This window comes from Pteronotus mesoamericanus, unplaced genomic scaffold (genome assembly GCF_021234165.1).
Source record: "Pteronotus mesoamericanus isolate MK-2021 breed Mesoamerican mustached bat unplaced genomic scaffold, CSHL_Meso_final contig_42, whole genome shotgun sequence".
Lineage (NCBI taxonomy): Eukaryota > Metazoa > Chordata > Mammalia > Chiroptera > Mormoopidae > Pteronotus > Pteronotus mesoamericanus.
In genome coordinates, this window is record NW_026555157.1 from 2,286,104 (window position 1) to 2,302,208 (window position 16,105).

General features: G+C 43.7%; 1 protein-coding gene across 1 annotated transcript in view; it reads left to right on the plus strand.

Annotated features, from left to right (window-relative positions):
• Nucleotides 1-3,967: 3,967 nt before the first annotated feature.
• The window catches only part of CCDC80 (coiled-coil domain containing 80), a 34,446-nt gene continuing 22,308 nt past the window's right edge, over nt 3,968-16,105 (plus strand). The window contains exons 1-3 of the mRNA XM_054577307.1: nt 3,968-4,750; nt 5,167-7,070; nt 14,255-14,411. Of these exons, the coding sequence (XP_054433282.1) occupies nt 5,178-7,070; nt 14,255-14,411 (2,050 nt within the window). The 5' untranslated portion in view covers nt 3,968-4,750; nt 5,167-5,177. The remainder of the gene's footprint in view (nt 4,751-5,166; nt 7,071-14,254; nt 14,412-16,105) is intronic.

The window sequence follows — 16,105 nt, forward strand, 5'->3', positions numbered from 1 at the left end:
GTTTCCTTCTCTTCACTGTTGGTTCCCTGTATAGTTTTCTTTGTTTCACTTTGTGTGGCCTTCACTTTTTCCTCTATTTTGTGACCATACTCAACCAATTCAGTGAGCACCCAGATTACCAGTGTTTTGAACTGTGCATCTGATAGGTTGGCTATCTGTTCATTGCTTAGTTCTATTTTTGGAGCTTTGATCTGCTCTTTCATTTGGACCATATTTCTTTGTCTCAGTGTACCTGTTATGTTGGGAGGGGCAGAACCTTAGGTATTGGCCAGGGCAAGGCAACTGAGGTTGCTGTGTTGTGATGCTGTCCATGGGGGAGGAGTCTGAGGGGGAACAGTGCCGCTTGCTCGGCTCTCGGCTGGGTTTCAGTCACTTCCCCTGCTACCCACAAGCAAATTGGGCCCTTCTAGTGTTGATTCCTGGGTGGGTGGGTTTGTGTACATTCTAGGACCCTGTGGGTCTCTCCAGCAGACTCTCTTGTGAGGCTGGAAGTTTTTCCTGCCACCACATCCCCCCCCCAGTTTTTTTTTACAAACCAGAGGTTTTGAGTCTTCCTTTTCTCGTACTGGAACCCTGGATTGCGCGGTCTGTCTCTCTCTCTAGCTGTTCCTCTAGGTTTATTCGCACTCCAATGTGGGACCAGCTGGTCTGCCAGCCACCGTCTTGCCACAGGTTCTCTCCACCCTGGCTGCCCATCTCCACCCCTCCTACTGATCTGGATGAATGTTTCTTCTTTAGCTCCTTGGTTGTTGGACTTCCATACAGTTCAATTTTCTGGCAGTTCTGTTTACTTTTTGTCTTAAAATTTGTTGTTGTCCTTCTTTTGGTGGTGCGAGGAGGCAAAGTGTATCTACCTATGACTCTATCTTGGCTGGGAGTTCAACATGTAACCTTGTTGACATTTCAGAACAATTCTGAAATTGCTCTGATGGTTTCTTTTGGGGGTTACCTTTTTTCAGAGCTACTTTGGGCTGCAGCAGTATCCTGAGCTAATAAGGCGGGTTTTCCCCTTGACCTTGCTGTTTATTTCTTTAGTGTGTCCTACTCTGTGAATACTGAGAAAGAGAATTATTTTTTATTCTGAAAGGCATGAGTGTGGCTTAAGACTGGACATTGATTAAAGTCTGTAAATGGAAAGAAAAAATCAGGTAGCATTATCCTCAATATGAATATTGTTTGTGACTCTGCCATTTTTCCTGCTGGAAAAACAGGTTATCACAGAGCAGGAGAGGTGGTTTCCGTCCAAGACCACACTGAAGAGCCTGTATTTTGCCTCCTTTTCTTTTTCCCCATTTCCTCTTAAGCAAATGATTTTTTTCAGGCAACAGAACAATGTTTTGAATCCAGTTCAGTAACACCTACCAACTGTTACTTTGTGCAAGGGAACAAGCTATATGCCACAGAAACCATGGTTTCTCTAGGCTGCCTGGGACAACATATTTCCCTGAGTCTTGGTCCCAGGTTTCTGAAGACTGAGGTCAGTGTGGATCTGATCAGTTACCACACCCCCTTCTGGGTGCTTCCTTACATTTATTCTAATTTTCATCAAGTAACTACCCTCTATCCCAGTGTCTCTAAAACAATTCTCTCTCTCATCTCTCTTGCTCTTCTCCATTTCTTTCTTAGGTTAGAGAAAAGATAAAAAGATCTAAGTGTGGGACTTTTTCATACAGGGCTCTCAAATCATGGACTAGACATTGAGAATTGTTACAAACTGTATATCATCATGGGCTTCTCCAGAAAGGTGTGGATGCTGACTTGCTACTTTCTCTTATCAGGTATGTGCTCCCCAGACTTCCCTGGAGGGAAGAGGGAGCTCTGAGGTCCCAAGGAAGGCTTCAGGCATTGAGGTGGAAAAATCCTGAGCAGGAATGAGAAGCCCCACTTTGCCAATGTGATGGTGTGGTGAGTGGATGGGTGGAGAAGTTAGTGAGACACCAAGGTGGCTGGATTAGGTCCCCCCACACGTGTGTTGAGCGTGCCATCTAGTGGCTGCAGCTCACAGAAGGGTAGAAAATCTGAGGCCACCAGGAAGACAGATACAGCTCAGGGGTGGGCTAGCTTCCCCTCAGAGTTAAATCCTAGTCTCTAAAGTGGCTGCATTTCAACTTTACTAGTGCACAGGTGACAAATGTTGTGAATATCATTAGAAGGTTGGTGGAAGTCATATGATATTAAAGAAAAAGGGTAAAGACTTTAAGGACCTATTAAGAAAGGTAAAAATGACTACTGCAGAATTACTCTGGAGGGTAGGGTCCTAAAAATACCATAAATATTCTGGTTCCATAAATAAATGAGACTCTTCTATGAATATAGGAAACACAAAAAGGTATTAAGGAAGAGAAAAAGAGATGCTATGATAATAAAATTAAAGGGGGAGGCAGGAGAACACATGTTTTTTTAGAGAGTTCTTGACCTGGGTTCAATTTCAACACTACCATTTACCATTTGTGTGACAATAAGCAATTTATTTAAATTCACTAAGCCTCAGTTTGTCCATCTATAAAATGGAATAATTCTACCTATCTCTTAGGGATGCTGTGAGGGCTAGATAAAATAATATATGAAAGTGCCAAGCCCAGAGCATCACATAAAAATCCTCAATAAATAGTAGTGTGATTAGCAGGAAGAAGACAAAAGGGGAAGAGAAGAAAGAAGGGGAAAGAACTCGAAAGGAACAGACTGTAACACATTCTGCTTTGAGAAAGGGAGTAACATCTAGGACAATCCAGCTTAGCACAGGCATTTGATCAGCTTAAGAGGTGAAGCCCATGAAAGGGAAAATCTTCCCTGACTCTGGTGGACAGAAGGCCTCTGTCTGAAGCCCAGCTTTGTTACTGTAGTCACAAGCGTCTGTGAGCGCTCCAGACAAGAGCTTTCCCTCTGGGTGCTGCTTGGTCTTCAAGCTGTGGGCTAAAAGCCTTGCACTCAACCCCCTACAGGTTTTCAATTCAGTGCTAGGAGCTCATGTGAAAGGAAAGCATATGACCCATTGGAGATGGACTGATCAAGGGGTAGCAACTAAGGACCAGGTTTTATTTAATGAGCATCACCATTAACATGGCCTACTTTGCAAAGGGCCTTCTGAGAACCCTGACTTCCCCACAGTCTGCTGCAATTCATGCCAACTGAATTCTCTTGGCAAAGCTGGAAGAAATATCTGTAGAACCTGAGGTACCTTTCCACCCGCCTAGAAGCTGAATCCCCATGACAGACCCAGGGTGTGGACACAGAGAGCTGCCCCGGTCTCTTCCGTGGAAACTGACATGGCTATTTCTAAGGATTGCCTAATGCCCCCTAGATACCTGAAGCTTTTAGAGAGCAAAATACTGCACTACACACACATACACGCGCACGCACACACACACACACACACGCGCACGCACACACACTCACGCACATGCATCTAAGGAAGGTCTTAGCCTACCATCTCTTGAGAGAACCCAGGATTGGAGGTCATATTGCCCCTCCCCTGATGTAATGGCTGACCACAGTCTCAGGGGAACAACAGCTATTGCCTGCATTTCTAACCTTTTACCAGCTTCCTTCCATGCCAAGGAGAAAACTAGGAACAAGAATACAGTAATATGATCTCCAATTAGCATAAAATAAAAACAACCCAGTCATGTTTTCCATGGGCTTTTCCAACCTCAAACTAAATGCATGAAGCAGGGAGAAAAAGATAAAAATATATACATGGAACTATAAATATATATATACTGTCTGTGTGTGTATAGCCATGCACCCTGACCCAGATGATTATCTGTCTCTAGGAAAACCAAGCAGCCAGATGCAGAAATCTGAGAATTTTCCCTTTCCAGAATGCACTGTGAGTACAGACAGGAAGGGAAAGTATCCTGATTACTTGGTATGGAAGGGGTTAAGTCCTCAGCCATCTTATTCTAAAGTGATTTATGATGATGGGTAGTGTTTCAAAACTTTCCCCCACCCAAAGAACGGCCCTCTCCCTCCGCACCGGGTCCACTCTCAACGTGCTGAAATGGGAAGGAGGCGGCGTTTTGCTGATCTGTTAAATCCTTAGTGAAGTTTCCTTGATTTCCAGTGGCTGCTGTTGTTTGAGTTTGGTTTGGATCAAAACTGAGGTTGTCCTGGCATTCCTGGGACTGAATCCAGGCAAGAGGAAGGAGAAAAAGAAGAAGAAGGAAAAGAGGAGGAAAAAAAAAGGTGGGGAGAAATAAAGGGAGGAGAGAGGCGTAGAAAAGAGAAAAAGCCTATTTTCAACATCACATTCCTGTGTTTTCCCTCAGCCTGGAAAACATATTAATCCCAGTGCTTGAACGCTCGGAAACAAAGGGACTAAGCCAGACTGTGGGGGAAAGGGTGATAAGAAGGATCCTGGAACTCTAAAGAGAGAAAAAAGTGAGATTCAGAACTAGCTGGGGCTCCACGTCAAGGGGCGTCCTGTGTGTCGGCACAGGGATTGTCACACACAGACACAAGACTGAGCAGAGGCTACAGGAAAATGGATATGCAAAGACTTAAAAGGACAGCTCCTGTCACCTCATCCTACTTGTCAAGAAGGTAAAAAGACAGCCAAAAAGAAAAGAAGAAAGCAGCTGAGCCCTCAGGTCAGGACAGGCGACTTTGGGAGCTGGAGCTGCAGCACACCCCAGCCTCGCAAAGGAGACAGAGGGTTGGGAGGAAAAGCATTTCATCTAGAAAACTGTCCTGGGACCACACTTCAGATTTCTTTTTAAGCCTTCTACATTCCATCTCCATGAGCCACAATGTAAGTGTGCAATCCTTTCTGTCTTTGGTGTGTTTGTTTCTTTGTTGCTTGTTTGAAGAAATGAAATGGTAAATGTTGTCATAATTAATATGCTCAGTGTGCATTTCCTCTGGAGCATTAGAGAGTCAGTTGAAAGCGCGCAAGCATATTGAATGCAGCCCTGAGTTGGGTTTCCTTCTTAATGTAACTGTCTCTGCTAAGCACTGACAAATTACAGGGGCTTAAAAGTAACAGGATCTCATCCTATTTTCCATTCCCTGACCTCCCTCCTCCTTCTTCTCTAACCACCCCTTCCCCCAGTCCTTGGCCAAAATAAAAAAAAGAGAAAATGCCCAGCTCTGTTTGCAATTAAATAATTTTTTTTCTTTTCTCCCCCTCCCTCCCCCTTTTGTCTTTTGACCTTGCTGCCCCTCAAGTGGATTGCACAATGACATGGAGAATGGGACCCAGTCTTACCATGCTGTTAGCAATGTGGCTGGTATGTGGATCGGAACCCCACCCCCAGGCCATGCACGGAGGGAGCCACGGAAGGCAGAGAGCGCCTCTGGTCTCCCCGGTCAACAGGAGGCCAGCTCGGTTGCTGAGGCACACGGGGAGGCCTCAGGGAATTGAGAGACCCACTCTGGAAGAACGAAACCTTCAGCCTCTCCCAAGAAGGAGCAGTGTGCCGGTGTTGAGAATAGCTCCTGAAAAGGCCCCTCTGGCCCCGCTGGGCATCCATGGGGCCCTGGCGAAACCCGAGCGGAGAGCGACTGCCCAGAGTTCTCCCCGCGAGATGGTCCGAGATGAGGGGTCCTCAGCTCGGTCAAGAATACTGCGCTTCCCCTCCGGGTCCAGCTCTCCCAACATCCTTGCCAGCTTTGCAGGCAAGAACCGCGTGTGGGTCATCTCGGCGCCTCACGCCTCGGAAGGCTACTACCGCCTGATGATGAGCCTGCTGAAGGACGACGTATACTGTGAGCTGGCGGAAAGGCACATCCAGCAGATAGTGCTTTTCCACCAAGCCGGCGAGGAAGGGGGCAAGGTGCGGAGGATCACCAGCGAGGGCCGGGTCCTGGAGCAGTCCCTGGACCCCAGCCTCATCCCAAAGCTGATGAGCTTCTTGAAGCTGGAGAAGGGGAAGTTTGGCATGGTGCTGTTGAAGAAGACGCTGCAGGTGGAAGAGCGCTACCCTTACCCGGTCAGGCTGGAGGCCATGTACGAGATCATCGACCAGGGGCCCATCCGCAGGATTGAGAAAATCAGGCAGAAGGGCTTCGTTCAGAAGTGTAAGGCCTCTGGGGTGGAGGGCCAGGTGGTGGAGGAGGGGAACAATGGTGGAGGGGCAGCGAGGCCAGGCCTGAGCAGTGAGAAGAGGAACGAAGACCTCAGGAGAGCCCAAATCCTGCCCACCAGAGAGAGTCGGGCGAAGGTGCTGAGAAGGCCGGCCACCACGACAGCGGCACCCCCGCCACCCCCTCCCACCCCAAGGGTCACCACCCTGCCTCCGGCTCCAGCCACAACAGTGACTCGGCCCACCTCACGGGTGCTAACTGCAGCCGCCAGACCTTCAACCACCACCGCCTTTCCGACCACCCAGAGGCCCTGGACCCCGCGGGTGCACGCCTCCTCAGATGCCCACAGGCCCCCAGCGACAGCGGAGGTGACAACTGCCAGGAGTGCCGCAGCCTCAGAGAATCTCTACCCTGCACCCAAAAAGGAGCAGCCGAGGGAGAGGCCACAGACCACCAGGAGGCCCAGCAAGGCCACCAGCTTCGAGAGCTTCACGGCGGCCGCTCCCACCCTCACCCCAGAGCACAGCAGCAGGGCTGTGCCTGGCCGTTTCCGGGACAACCGCACAGACAGGCGCGAGCATGGCCACCGGGACCCAAATGTGGTGCCGGGCCCTCACAAGCCAGCCAAGGGGAAACCTCCCAAGAAGAAAGCCCAGGACAAAATTCTCAGCAATGAGTATGAGGATAAATATGACCCCAGCCGACCCACTGCCTCTCAGCTGGAGGAGGAGTTGCAGGTGGGGAATATTTCCCCCCGAAAGGCAAAGGAATCTAAAAAGCATGAAAAGCTTGAGAAACCTGAGAAGGAGAAGAAAAAAAAGGTGAAGAATGAGAAAGCCGAGAAGTTGCTCAAAAGTGAAAAGCAAGTGAAGAAGGACAAGGCTGAGAAAAAGAGCAGGCCGGAGAAGGAGAAGAGCAAGAAGAAAAAAGCAGGTAAAACCGAGCAGGATGGCTACCTAAAACCCACCACAAAGTACTTCACTCAGAGTCCCAAGAAGCTGGTGACCGACCTGCTGGGCTCCTTTGAGGGCAAACGAAGGCTCCTTGTAAGTAATTTTCTCCTTGGCATTGTCCTGTGGACTGAGGCAGAGAGGGTTCACATTTGGTTTGTGGTTTTTCTAAAATCACATTGCTGGGTGGCAGACTGTGGCTGAAACTTTGCCATGTCAAGAAGGTCGGGAGGTGTGTCAAGGAAGGGCAGCCAAGCCAGCAGCTCCTTTTGGTTTGGATGCCCTATGCATCTTTTCTCACACAGATTCAGAGTCATTGGCTGGAGGACCTTAGACCCAGGGAACTCAGGGAAGCACCTGTGGTCAGCTTCTTCCAAGCCCAGCAGTACCCATCCCCCATCTTTACTCCTCTCTTCCAAGGGATAGTTCTGGACACAGCTCCATTTTACTAAACACAAAGAATAAAAAAGAATGAAGTTCCTAAAATGCTGTGCATTGACTCTGGTCACAACTTAAGAAAAGGGTTTCTCTCTTCCTGAGCTTAGAAACTAGAAGCACGTGTATGGGGAAATAGCAAGATTTCTCCTCTCTGCCCTAATTAGGTCTCTATTAACAATTAGAAAACTCAAAGGGGAAAGGAGGACAGCCTGGGTGGAGAGTAGGTATGAACAGGAGAGGGGAGAGGTCCTTTTTGGTGTGACCCTCATGAATGCCTTTACACTAGCTGGCTGAAATCTTTAACCCTTAAAGTCTGCCTCTTATTTCTGTCCAGTCAGTAAAAGGCCAAAAAGATGGAGTGTGGGGAACTGGATTAATTGTTCTAGTTTCCAATACTCTAGAGACATATCTGAACTTGCAGTCCAGATGTCAGTTCCCCTTAGACTATAAAATGAGCGTGTGTGTGTGTGTGTGTGTGTGAGAGAGAGAGAGAGAGAGAGAGAGAGAGAGAGAGAGAGAGAGAGAGAGAGAGAGAGAGAGAGGAGACAAGCAGCCCTTACTTCTGTGTGTCTCAGTTTCTGAGTGCCACTAGCCAGTCACTGGTATTTCTCAGTAGGTATCTCTTTGGCCATTACTTACCACCATCCAAAGAATAGTAACAGTATCTAGTCAAACCCCAGGAAAAAGGCTTTGAACAGGAATAAGCCCCATCATAAATGTAAGGGCAGTTCTCATAAGCAATGTGAGAATGGTTCCTTTTCTTTCTCCTCTCCAAGTCTCCTTACCCACCTTGTTAGTGTCCTTCCAAGGCTTTATCCCTAGCTTCTTAACACTATCAATGTATTCTAGGCTGACAGAGAGGAAATGAGTATGATACAGTTTTTTCAGAGAAAAAGATCAGCGAATTAATGTTCGGTAACATGAACCAGGATTGATTCTCTCAGACACCTGGGTGGGAGGGAGCCATCTCACGCCACCGAGGATATCATCTATCCTCCCAAAGGCACAAGGTGACCCCATGCCCTGTATTTTCCTCACCAAAAATGATGACACTCTTTTCTCGAGGCATATCGCAGAGGATTTTTTAGTTTTTTTTCCAATCTGGCCTAAATTTGGATTAATGATCTGACCCAGAGATACTCTGGTACCCATTTATCTTCAGTAGTTTCAAAAAGTTTAAATGTGTGTTTGAAATGTTATTCAGAGCAGAGTCCCTTATGGTATTTATCATGGGTGAGGCATGTCCCCAAATCTTATTAGCTGTTCCATCAATAGTGTATTTATGTATTAGAACAAAACCTAAGTTTCAATTGATTCTACAGGTTGTTTGTCCGTGTGTGTGTGTGTGTGTGTGTGTTTTATTTCTTTGTATATTGTTCCTTGTTTTAACCAGAGCCTTAAAGTAAGTATACAAACTGAGATTAGCGGAAGATAGGCTATCAGAGCAGTTTAACAGCTGCTTGGTTATTCCAAGAGTACATAAATTTAAGTTGGGATGTTCCACTAAGAACCAAAAAAAAATCACTGATTTTAGAGTAGAACTCTATCTGGCATGTGAATGTTTGCTAGAGAACCCACAGGGGAAACTGCGCTCGGGGCTGTGGAAAAGCATTAGTGGGGTGCTCTGTTGCCCACCTCCTGAATACCTGGGACTTTATCCAGCCTGCTAAAACACATCACCCAACCCTTGACATTTAACCAACAGGGCAGACAAAGTGTTCCTCATAGTCAGGTTTTAACCAGGGGAAAATAATCACAGCTAAATTGTCAGGATTGTAATTGTGCACCTATTGGTAAATACTTCCATTACTGCTAGTTTGTGAGTCAAAAGAAAGGGGTTTTCATACATAGCACTGATATTAGTCATGCCTTTTATTTCTCTCCCTTTCTCTCCACTCCCTTAGTCAGGGATTTGAAAGCCCAGCTGGGTCTTTTCTGCTTTAAACAGTATCCCTGATCATAAATTTCTAGCAAATGAAACTCAAATGACAGCTTCTGCTGATGTCATGTGAGGCAAAACAGAAACCAGCTGGGATTGCTCATGGCAATGTTGCTCTTGGTGGCTGGTGGGAGAGCCAGGCTTGTTATTACAAAGAAAGTCCCCACAAGAGGCATTTCAGTCTTGCAGTCCCACGTGTGCCCAGCTGATGATCACATCAGAAATGTGTTTTCTAAAAGCTAATGACATCTAAAATAAGAATGGATTACAAAAGACAAGACAAAATAAACATGAGACAATATCAAAAGATGGAGAGAAAAGACTATTTGACCAAACAGAGGGGAGACTTGTGTTTCTGGGTGAAAGACCTTGTTGGTGCCATTTATCACTTTTTTCCACTCATTTTCCCCATCAGACATGGCCGATGTTATTCAGGAAGCTCAGTGATTCAATTAATATTCATTAAGGCTTAGCACTCTCCAAGCTGCTCAAGTACCACTGACACCATATACCTCTCCCTGGCCTCAGCCTAAGCCAGTGTGCTCCAACTCAAATGAGGTTCACATTCCAAGAAACTGTGCCGGCCTTTGAGCTTATCTTTCCAGCTTTTCAGTAACCTGGTGCCCTGTTACAATTTATCATAAATCTCCGATACTTGGCACTTATTAATATCATTCTTTAAATGTGAAAATGTCAATCACATAACCCTACTTAGCCAATTACTTAGAGAAACACGGGCAGCAGCAGTCGTATAGATTGTGGCTGGGTGGACAGAATCCCAGAAGCCTTCAAAGGAGCTGCAGGGGGAGCCAGGTGTCCTTTTCTTAGGCCTGAGGTCACGCCTTCACGACCCCGCCTCTCAATCTGTCAAAACAAAAGAGCAGATCCTGCCAGGGCCTTTTTGAGACTGTGTGGTTTAATTTTCATGATAATGCCATGAAGGTCTCCATCTTATAGACAGAAGTTCCCCAAGGTTAATATATGGCAAAGCTAGAATTAGAACTCAGGTCATTTGATTTAAAAGCTCATGCTCAGGCCATCCCCCATTCTGCATTCCTGAATGTGGGGCATATGCCATCAAATGAAGGGGAAACTGAAATTCTCCTATTGAGTTAATCAATACAGACATTTAAACATTAATTTTAAACCTTGAATTGCTCAGGTAAAAGATAAGACATATCAGTTGTCAACATTTTGTGCTGAGCACCGATGTACAGTTCGTGCCTTGAATACCCAGCCCGTTCTCTGCCCCTCAACCCTGGCTTTCCTGGCAGTCAGTCAAGAACAATAGATTGAATCCCAGTTAACCTAATCATTCAGACTGGCTCCTGTCAGTTTGAGGGTGACAATGGTGAGAACATAGATAAGCTTATCTATGCTAGTTAGTTTATCACTTAAACACTGGACTAAGTGGAGTATAGCTGACAAGCCATCACTTTGTGCCCCAAGAATCTACCTACTTGTCGATTAACAAGTGCTGAATTGCAGAGATTCAGGTTCAAGATTAAGCATTTTTTGGAGACTGAATCTCCTGTAATTCAAGTAGGTTAATACTTTAAACCTTACTTTAGAAATCTGGATGTTAGGACAACAATCTACTTATTTAATTTTAGAAAAGGATGAAAAGCTCTGATTTACTAAGGCAAATTACTAGCTGAAATGTTATTTTTCAGAATCCTGTGAAAACCTAGTGTTTTGAGCCTACCACAGTATAGTAATAATCCGAGATTTAAAACACTTTCCCCCTAGCATCTCCCATTCCTCTCTGCTCCTTTTATTAATGCAAACTGGCTTAATTATATACTGTGAGGCTCCCTGTGCCAACACACTGTTGGAACACAAACATAAAAAAGAGCCACAACACCATTCTAAATTCATGAGACATGCCCTGATTTATCACTGCCACACTAGAAAGAGGCCAAGTACCAGACAATAATGTTTACTGAGAAGTTCTAGGATGTTCTCTTTAGGAAAAAAAGATTGGAAATGGTTACCATTTTAAATATTGCTTGAAATGCTGCCAAACTAGAAAATTAATGGGACAGAGATGGCAATACACAGGGAAAGAATCCTTGAAAGATATTCAGATGATCAGGCTCCTCTACTTTCCCTGATGTGAACTTGAACTGAGGAACAGATTAAACCAGCTGGTTTATGGGCTGCAGCTGGACAGTCATAGGCAGAGGAACACTGCGTTTCTGAGTGGTTCCCCTCTCCTGGCTGGAGCGATCCATGTAACCTGAGGAACGTGGCCAGGGTTTGTTCTCCAACCATGGGCACGGCAGTAGTAGGGACTGGGGCTTCAGTGCCTTGAATAACTTACACTCTAGTTGGGGAAGTGTGATATAAACATAAAATATAATAGTAAATTGAGGAAATACATACATTCCAAGTGAACAGTGCAGACTATAAAAACAGTGACTATAAGGAAGAAGTGATCATTGAGGGCTAGAAAAGACTTTAGGGAGGACGTTGCATTTGAAGAATGATTAAGCATGAGATAAGTTGGAAGGGATAGGAGGGCTCTCTGGGTGGGAGGGTCCCCTAGGCCAAGGGCCAAGGCAGAGGAAGGAATGTGGGTGAACCATACAGAGGCGACATACACATATTATATTCAGGTGCACACAGCCTTACATATGTATTTTTATTTATTTTTGCTCAGTTCTCACTGCTTTATGAAGTTGGCAGGGAAGTTGTTCCATTGTGAAGATGAGAAAACTAAGGTTCATAAGGTTAAATGACCCAGTTAAGGCTACAGGGAAGCCAAGGGTTGAATAAGGATTATGCAAGCTCTTCAACTTTAAGGGCACTTCACCCTTTCTTTGTGCCACTACCAAGATTTCTTTTATTTCGTAATTTAGAAATGTCCGGCTATTGGGTAAAGAGGGTGCATAAGGGAGACTAGGAGGAAAGGCTAGCAAGAGAGTGCCTGGGGCCAGACCACCGAGTGGCAGACCTGGGAAAGGAGCAGGAAAATGAATGTCACCTCACAGTGGGTTACAGCACCCTTGAGAAAAGTCCCAACGTGGAAATAAACAATAGAGCCCTTGATTTATGTTAGTGTGATTTCCACTGGGTATCCAATGGCCTCAGACTACTTTGTTCAGAAATTCCTGGGAGAAACTTCCAGACAGGGGAGGATGAGGTTCTGTAAGAGTGTATATTGTCTGAAATTCTCAATTATGTACAAGAGGGTGAAGAAGACCAGAGGGAGTTTTGAGAACTCTTGAAATTTTGTCATGTCATGGTTTTTCTGTGGACTTAAAAAAGTCCATGGCAAAGTATGAGATAATAAAATGGTGTCTATATACTGATTTAAAGTTACAGAAGTAGGTAATTATCAGTCAGCTTCTGGACAGCTGTGCCCTAGAGACTCCTCTAAATATGAGCTTATCCTCCATTTAGAATAGGGAGTCCAAATCATTATCAGTAAATCTTTCTTTTTGACTATTTTGTGTTCTTACTGAAGCATTCATCTTATTTACTTCAAAAAAGTGTGTTTGTGAGCAAATAGCCAGAAAGAAAAACATAAAACTTACCAAGTGAGAAGAAAACTCCAAGATTTGGACTACCATAAACTCCTATCAAAAATGTTCAGATGTAGTATAGCTAATTAAAAACTAACAAACTAATTAAAGATACCATTACTATCTCTTTTTATAGCCATCTTAAATAGTTTTTATTTATTTATTTATTTATTGTGTTTTTTTCCATTACCATTTAGTCCCCTTATACCTACCCCTCTCCCCGGCATAAATCTTTTTTAAGGCTAAGTATGAGTCAATGAATAAATTTGAGGAAATTTGATTATATTTTCTTTTGGGAAATTACATTTCTAAAACAAGCATTTTCTACCCATTGTGTCCATCTGAACGAGCATATAAACAGAAAATCAAAAGTAAATGAAGTCATGTCTACTTAAAATAAACAATGATCTGAGAAAAAAAAAAACAACTTTATCCCAGAAAGCCTTTGTTAATGTTCCACTCAACAGCTATTGAACACATCTTGATTTCCATGAAGGGTAGTATTTTTGTCAAGCATAGAGAATTCTTAGAAGGAAAACTTTCAGGAAGCAATATACACATCTCTGATGGAGCAAAATAAAAAGCAAGATCAGGCTGGGACCAGATACTAACCATTTTGAGAAAGAATTTGAAAGAGGTTACAACATGGTGACTTCCACTCGAGAAATGCCAAGTGACAGACTTCAGAATTATTTTATAAGGTTAGATGGGTAGAGTAAGAAGTGGTTGATAAGTTTGAATGCAGTCAAATGGGAGAACATGTATCAAGGCTGGCCTCTGAGCCCAATGATGAGTCAGCAAAGGATGAATAGACAGTGTTCATTGCAGACATCAGCCATGGAATGTTCCAGAGTGTGCAAGGCCTGGCTATGAAACTCTCTCAATCCTGAGAGACATGAAATGATAGTAGTAGCCATTCAATTTACAAATGTCAGAACAGCCAATTAGGATAATGAAGATTTAAATGTGAGAAGGGAGGTAGCATTTACTGAGCAATTTTTACATGTCAGCTTTTTATGCAGTGAGCACAACAGCCTTGCAAAATAAGTACTGCTGTGCAGAGTTCACAAGTGAGAAAGCCAAGACACATGGAGACTAGTAAGGAAGATAAATAGTGAAAATGAGTATAAAACGCTAAACTGTCTGAAGCCATTTAAAAATAAGTCTTTTCCAAACAGTCTCTGGCCCTAATTATGCTAATTGTCCAACAAAACATCTAGTCTAGTTTAGTTTAGCTTGGTTTAACTTAGTTTAGTTTAACTTAGTTTTGGTGTTAGTCACTTCCAGCCCTCTATTCCAAATCATCCCTTTGGATTTTACCTCAGTGTAAAACTATCACTGTGAATTAATATGTGCTTGCTTTTGCCCACCTCCAGCTGATCACCGCCCCTAAGGTTGAGAACAACATGTATGTGCAGCAACGAGATGAATATCTGGAAAGCTTCTGCAAGATGGCCACCAGGAAAATCTCTGTGATCACCATCTTTGGCCCTGTCAACAACAGCACCATGAAAATCGACCACTTCCAGCTAGGTTCTCTTAACCATTTTAATTACATTCTTGTTTTTCTCATAGCTAAGGTGGGACAGATTTTATGGGAAAGGTCAGTGGGGAAGCACAAGGAAACTTCAGATATCCAGAAGGCTCTTTCTATGTGGCAACCAAGGTCAGTTTGCCTAACATTATATTTACATAACCATTCCAGATGGTTCTTGTTTAAGCTTTTGGCACTTTCAAACAAGAAATATGCAAGCACCCTATGGTCTGAAAATCAGTAAGGTGGAGGAAAAAAGAGAGAAGTAATATGGTGGGGGGAAAACCAGAAAGGTACTCAGACACTTTCTTCTGGATTGAGAGTCTTCTTGCCTGTGAGCAACATGATCTGATCTTCCTGCAGCCTTTAGGACAGTTGGGGACCTGCCAGACCTTTGGAAATACTTGACTCTGGCAAGGCTGGGGAGGGAATTAACCAGGGCTGAAAGAAGCTGTTAAGATAAATGAAAAGTCACTGAAAATATGGACTGAAGTATGCCCAAGTCCTTTTGGAGAGCAGAAGAATTTGGCTGAATGTAGAGTTTTCACAATTTTTCATATTAATGACACGTGTGAGACTCTTGTAGCTTACAGCTCAGTGTTGGGCAGCTGAGATCGGATTCATTGCAGCTCTCCTGGGAATGTTGCAAAACTTACTGTAAGTAGTTAAGATTCATAATCAGAAGCCCCAAATCTGCCTCACCCATTTCTTTTAATTATTACATCTCCAAGGCTTTATTTTTTATTTAAAAAACCTTTTTTTCTTACATGCATTCTCTACTTTTTTTATTCTCATTTAACAATAATGAAAATCCTTCACATTCTACCGTGTGCATATTCTGCATAATTTTCATTAAGTATGTTATATCTGAAAACATCTGAAAGAAAATACCATTAAAACATATTTTCCCCATTAGCTAGCATTTATCATCAATATATATAACGCATTATCTCACAGATTTTTCTATCATGTGACCTTGGCATAACTGAATACATAATTATAATTATGTCATGATATTTTCAATTTGATTTTTAATATGGTCTTGCTTTCTAAATTATATTTTTTATTGTGGTAAAAACACAGGACAAAATCTACCCCCCTAATTTTTAAGTACATTGTACAGTATTGCTAACCGTAGGCACATACTGTACAGCAGGCCTTTAGAATTTATTCAGGTATGAAGTTTCAGTTATGTATGCATTCTCTTCGATTAGCCCAACTTCCTCTGATCCAAAGGAAAATAAGTAGCATCCTTTCCAATGTCCTCTCATAAATCATGGCGTGTCAGTGACTTATCTGTGGATGTGCTGTGTGTGTGTTTGGAAGGGGGAACAACAACAATAAAATGTCTATTCTTTAACCAAAACAACAATAATCATGCAAAAAGATGACACAAAAGAAGTTCTGGAGTCAAACAAACCACTTCAAAAATAGTCACAACTTCTTTGTTGAGTGACCCTAGCCAACCTACTTCCTAAGTCTCAGCTTAGAACATAGTTGTATGTATTTCCACGTTATGGAGAAGATATAATAATATATGTAAATACCCGCCACACAGTGAGCACCATTACTGTGCTCGTCATCACCACCATGTGTTCTGGCAGGCTTCCGGAGATCAGCGAGCCGTCACAGGGATTAGAGCACCTATAATTTAAAAATACTTGTAATTGCTTTCTGCTGATTACAGAACGTT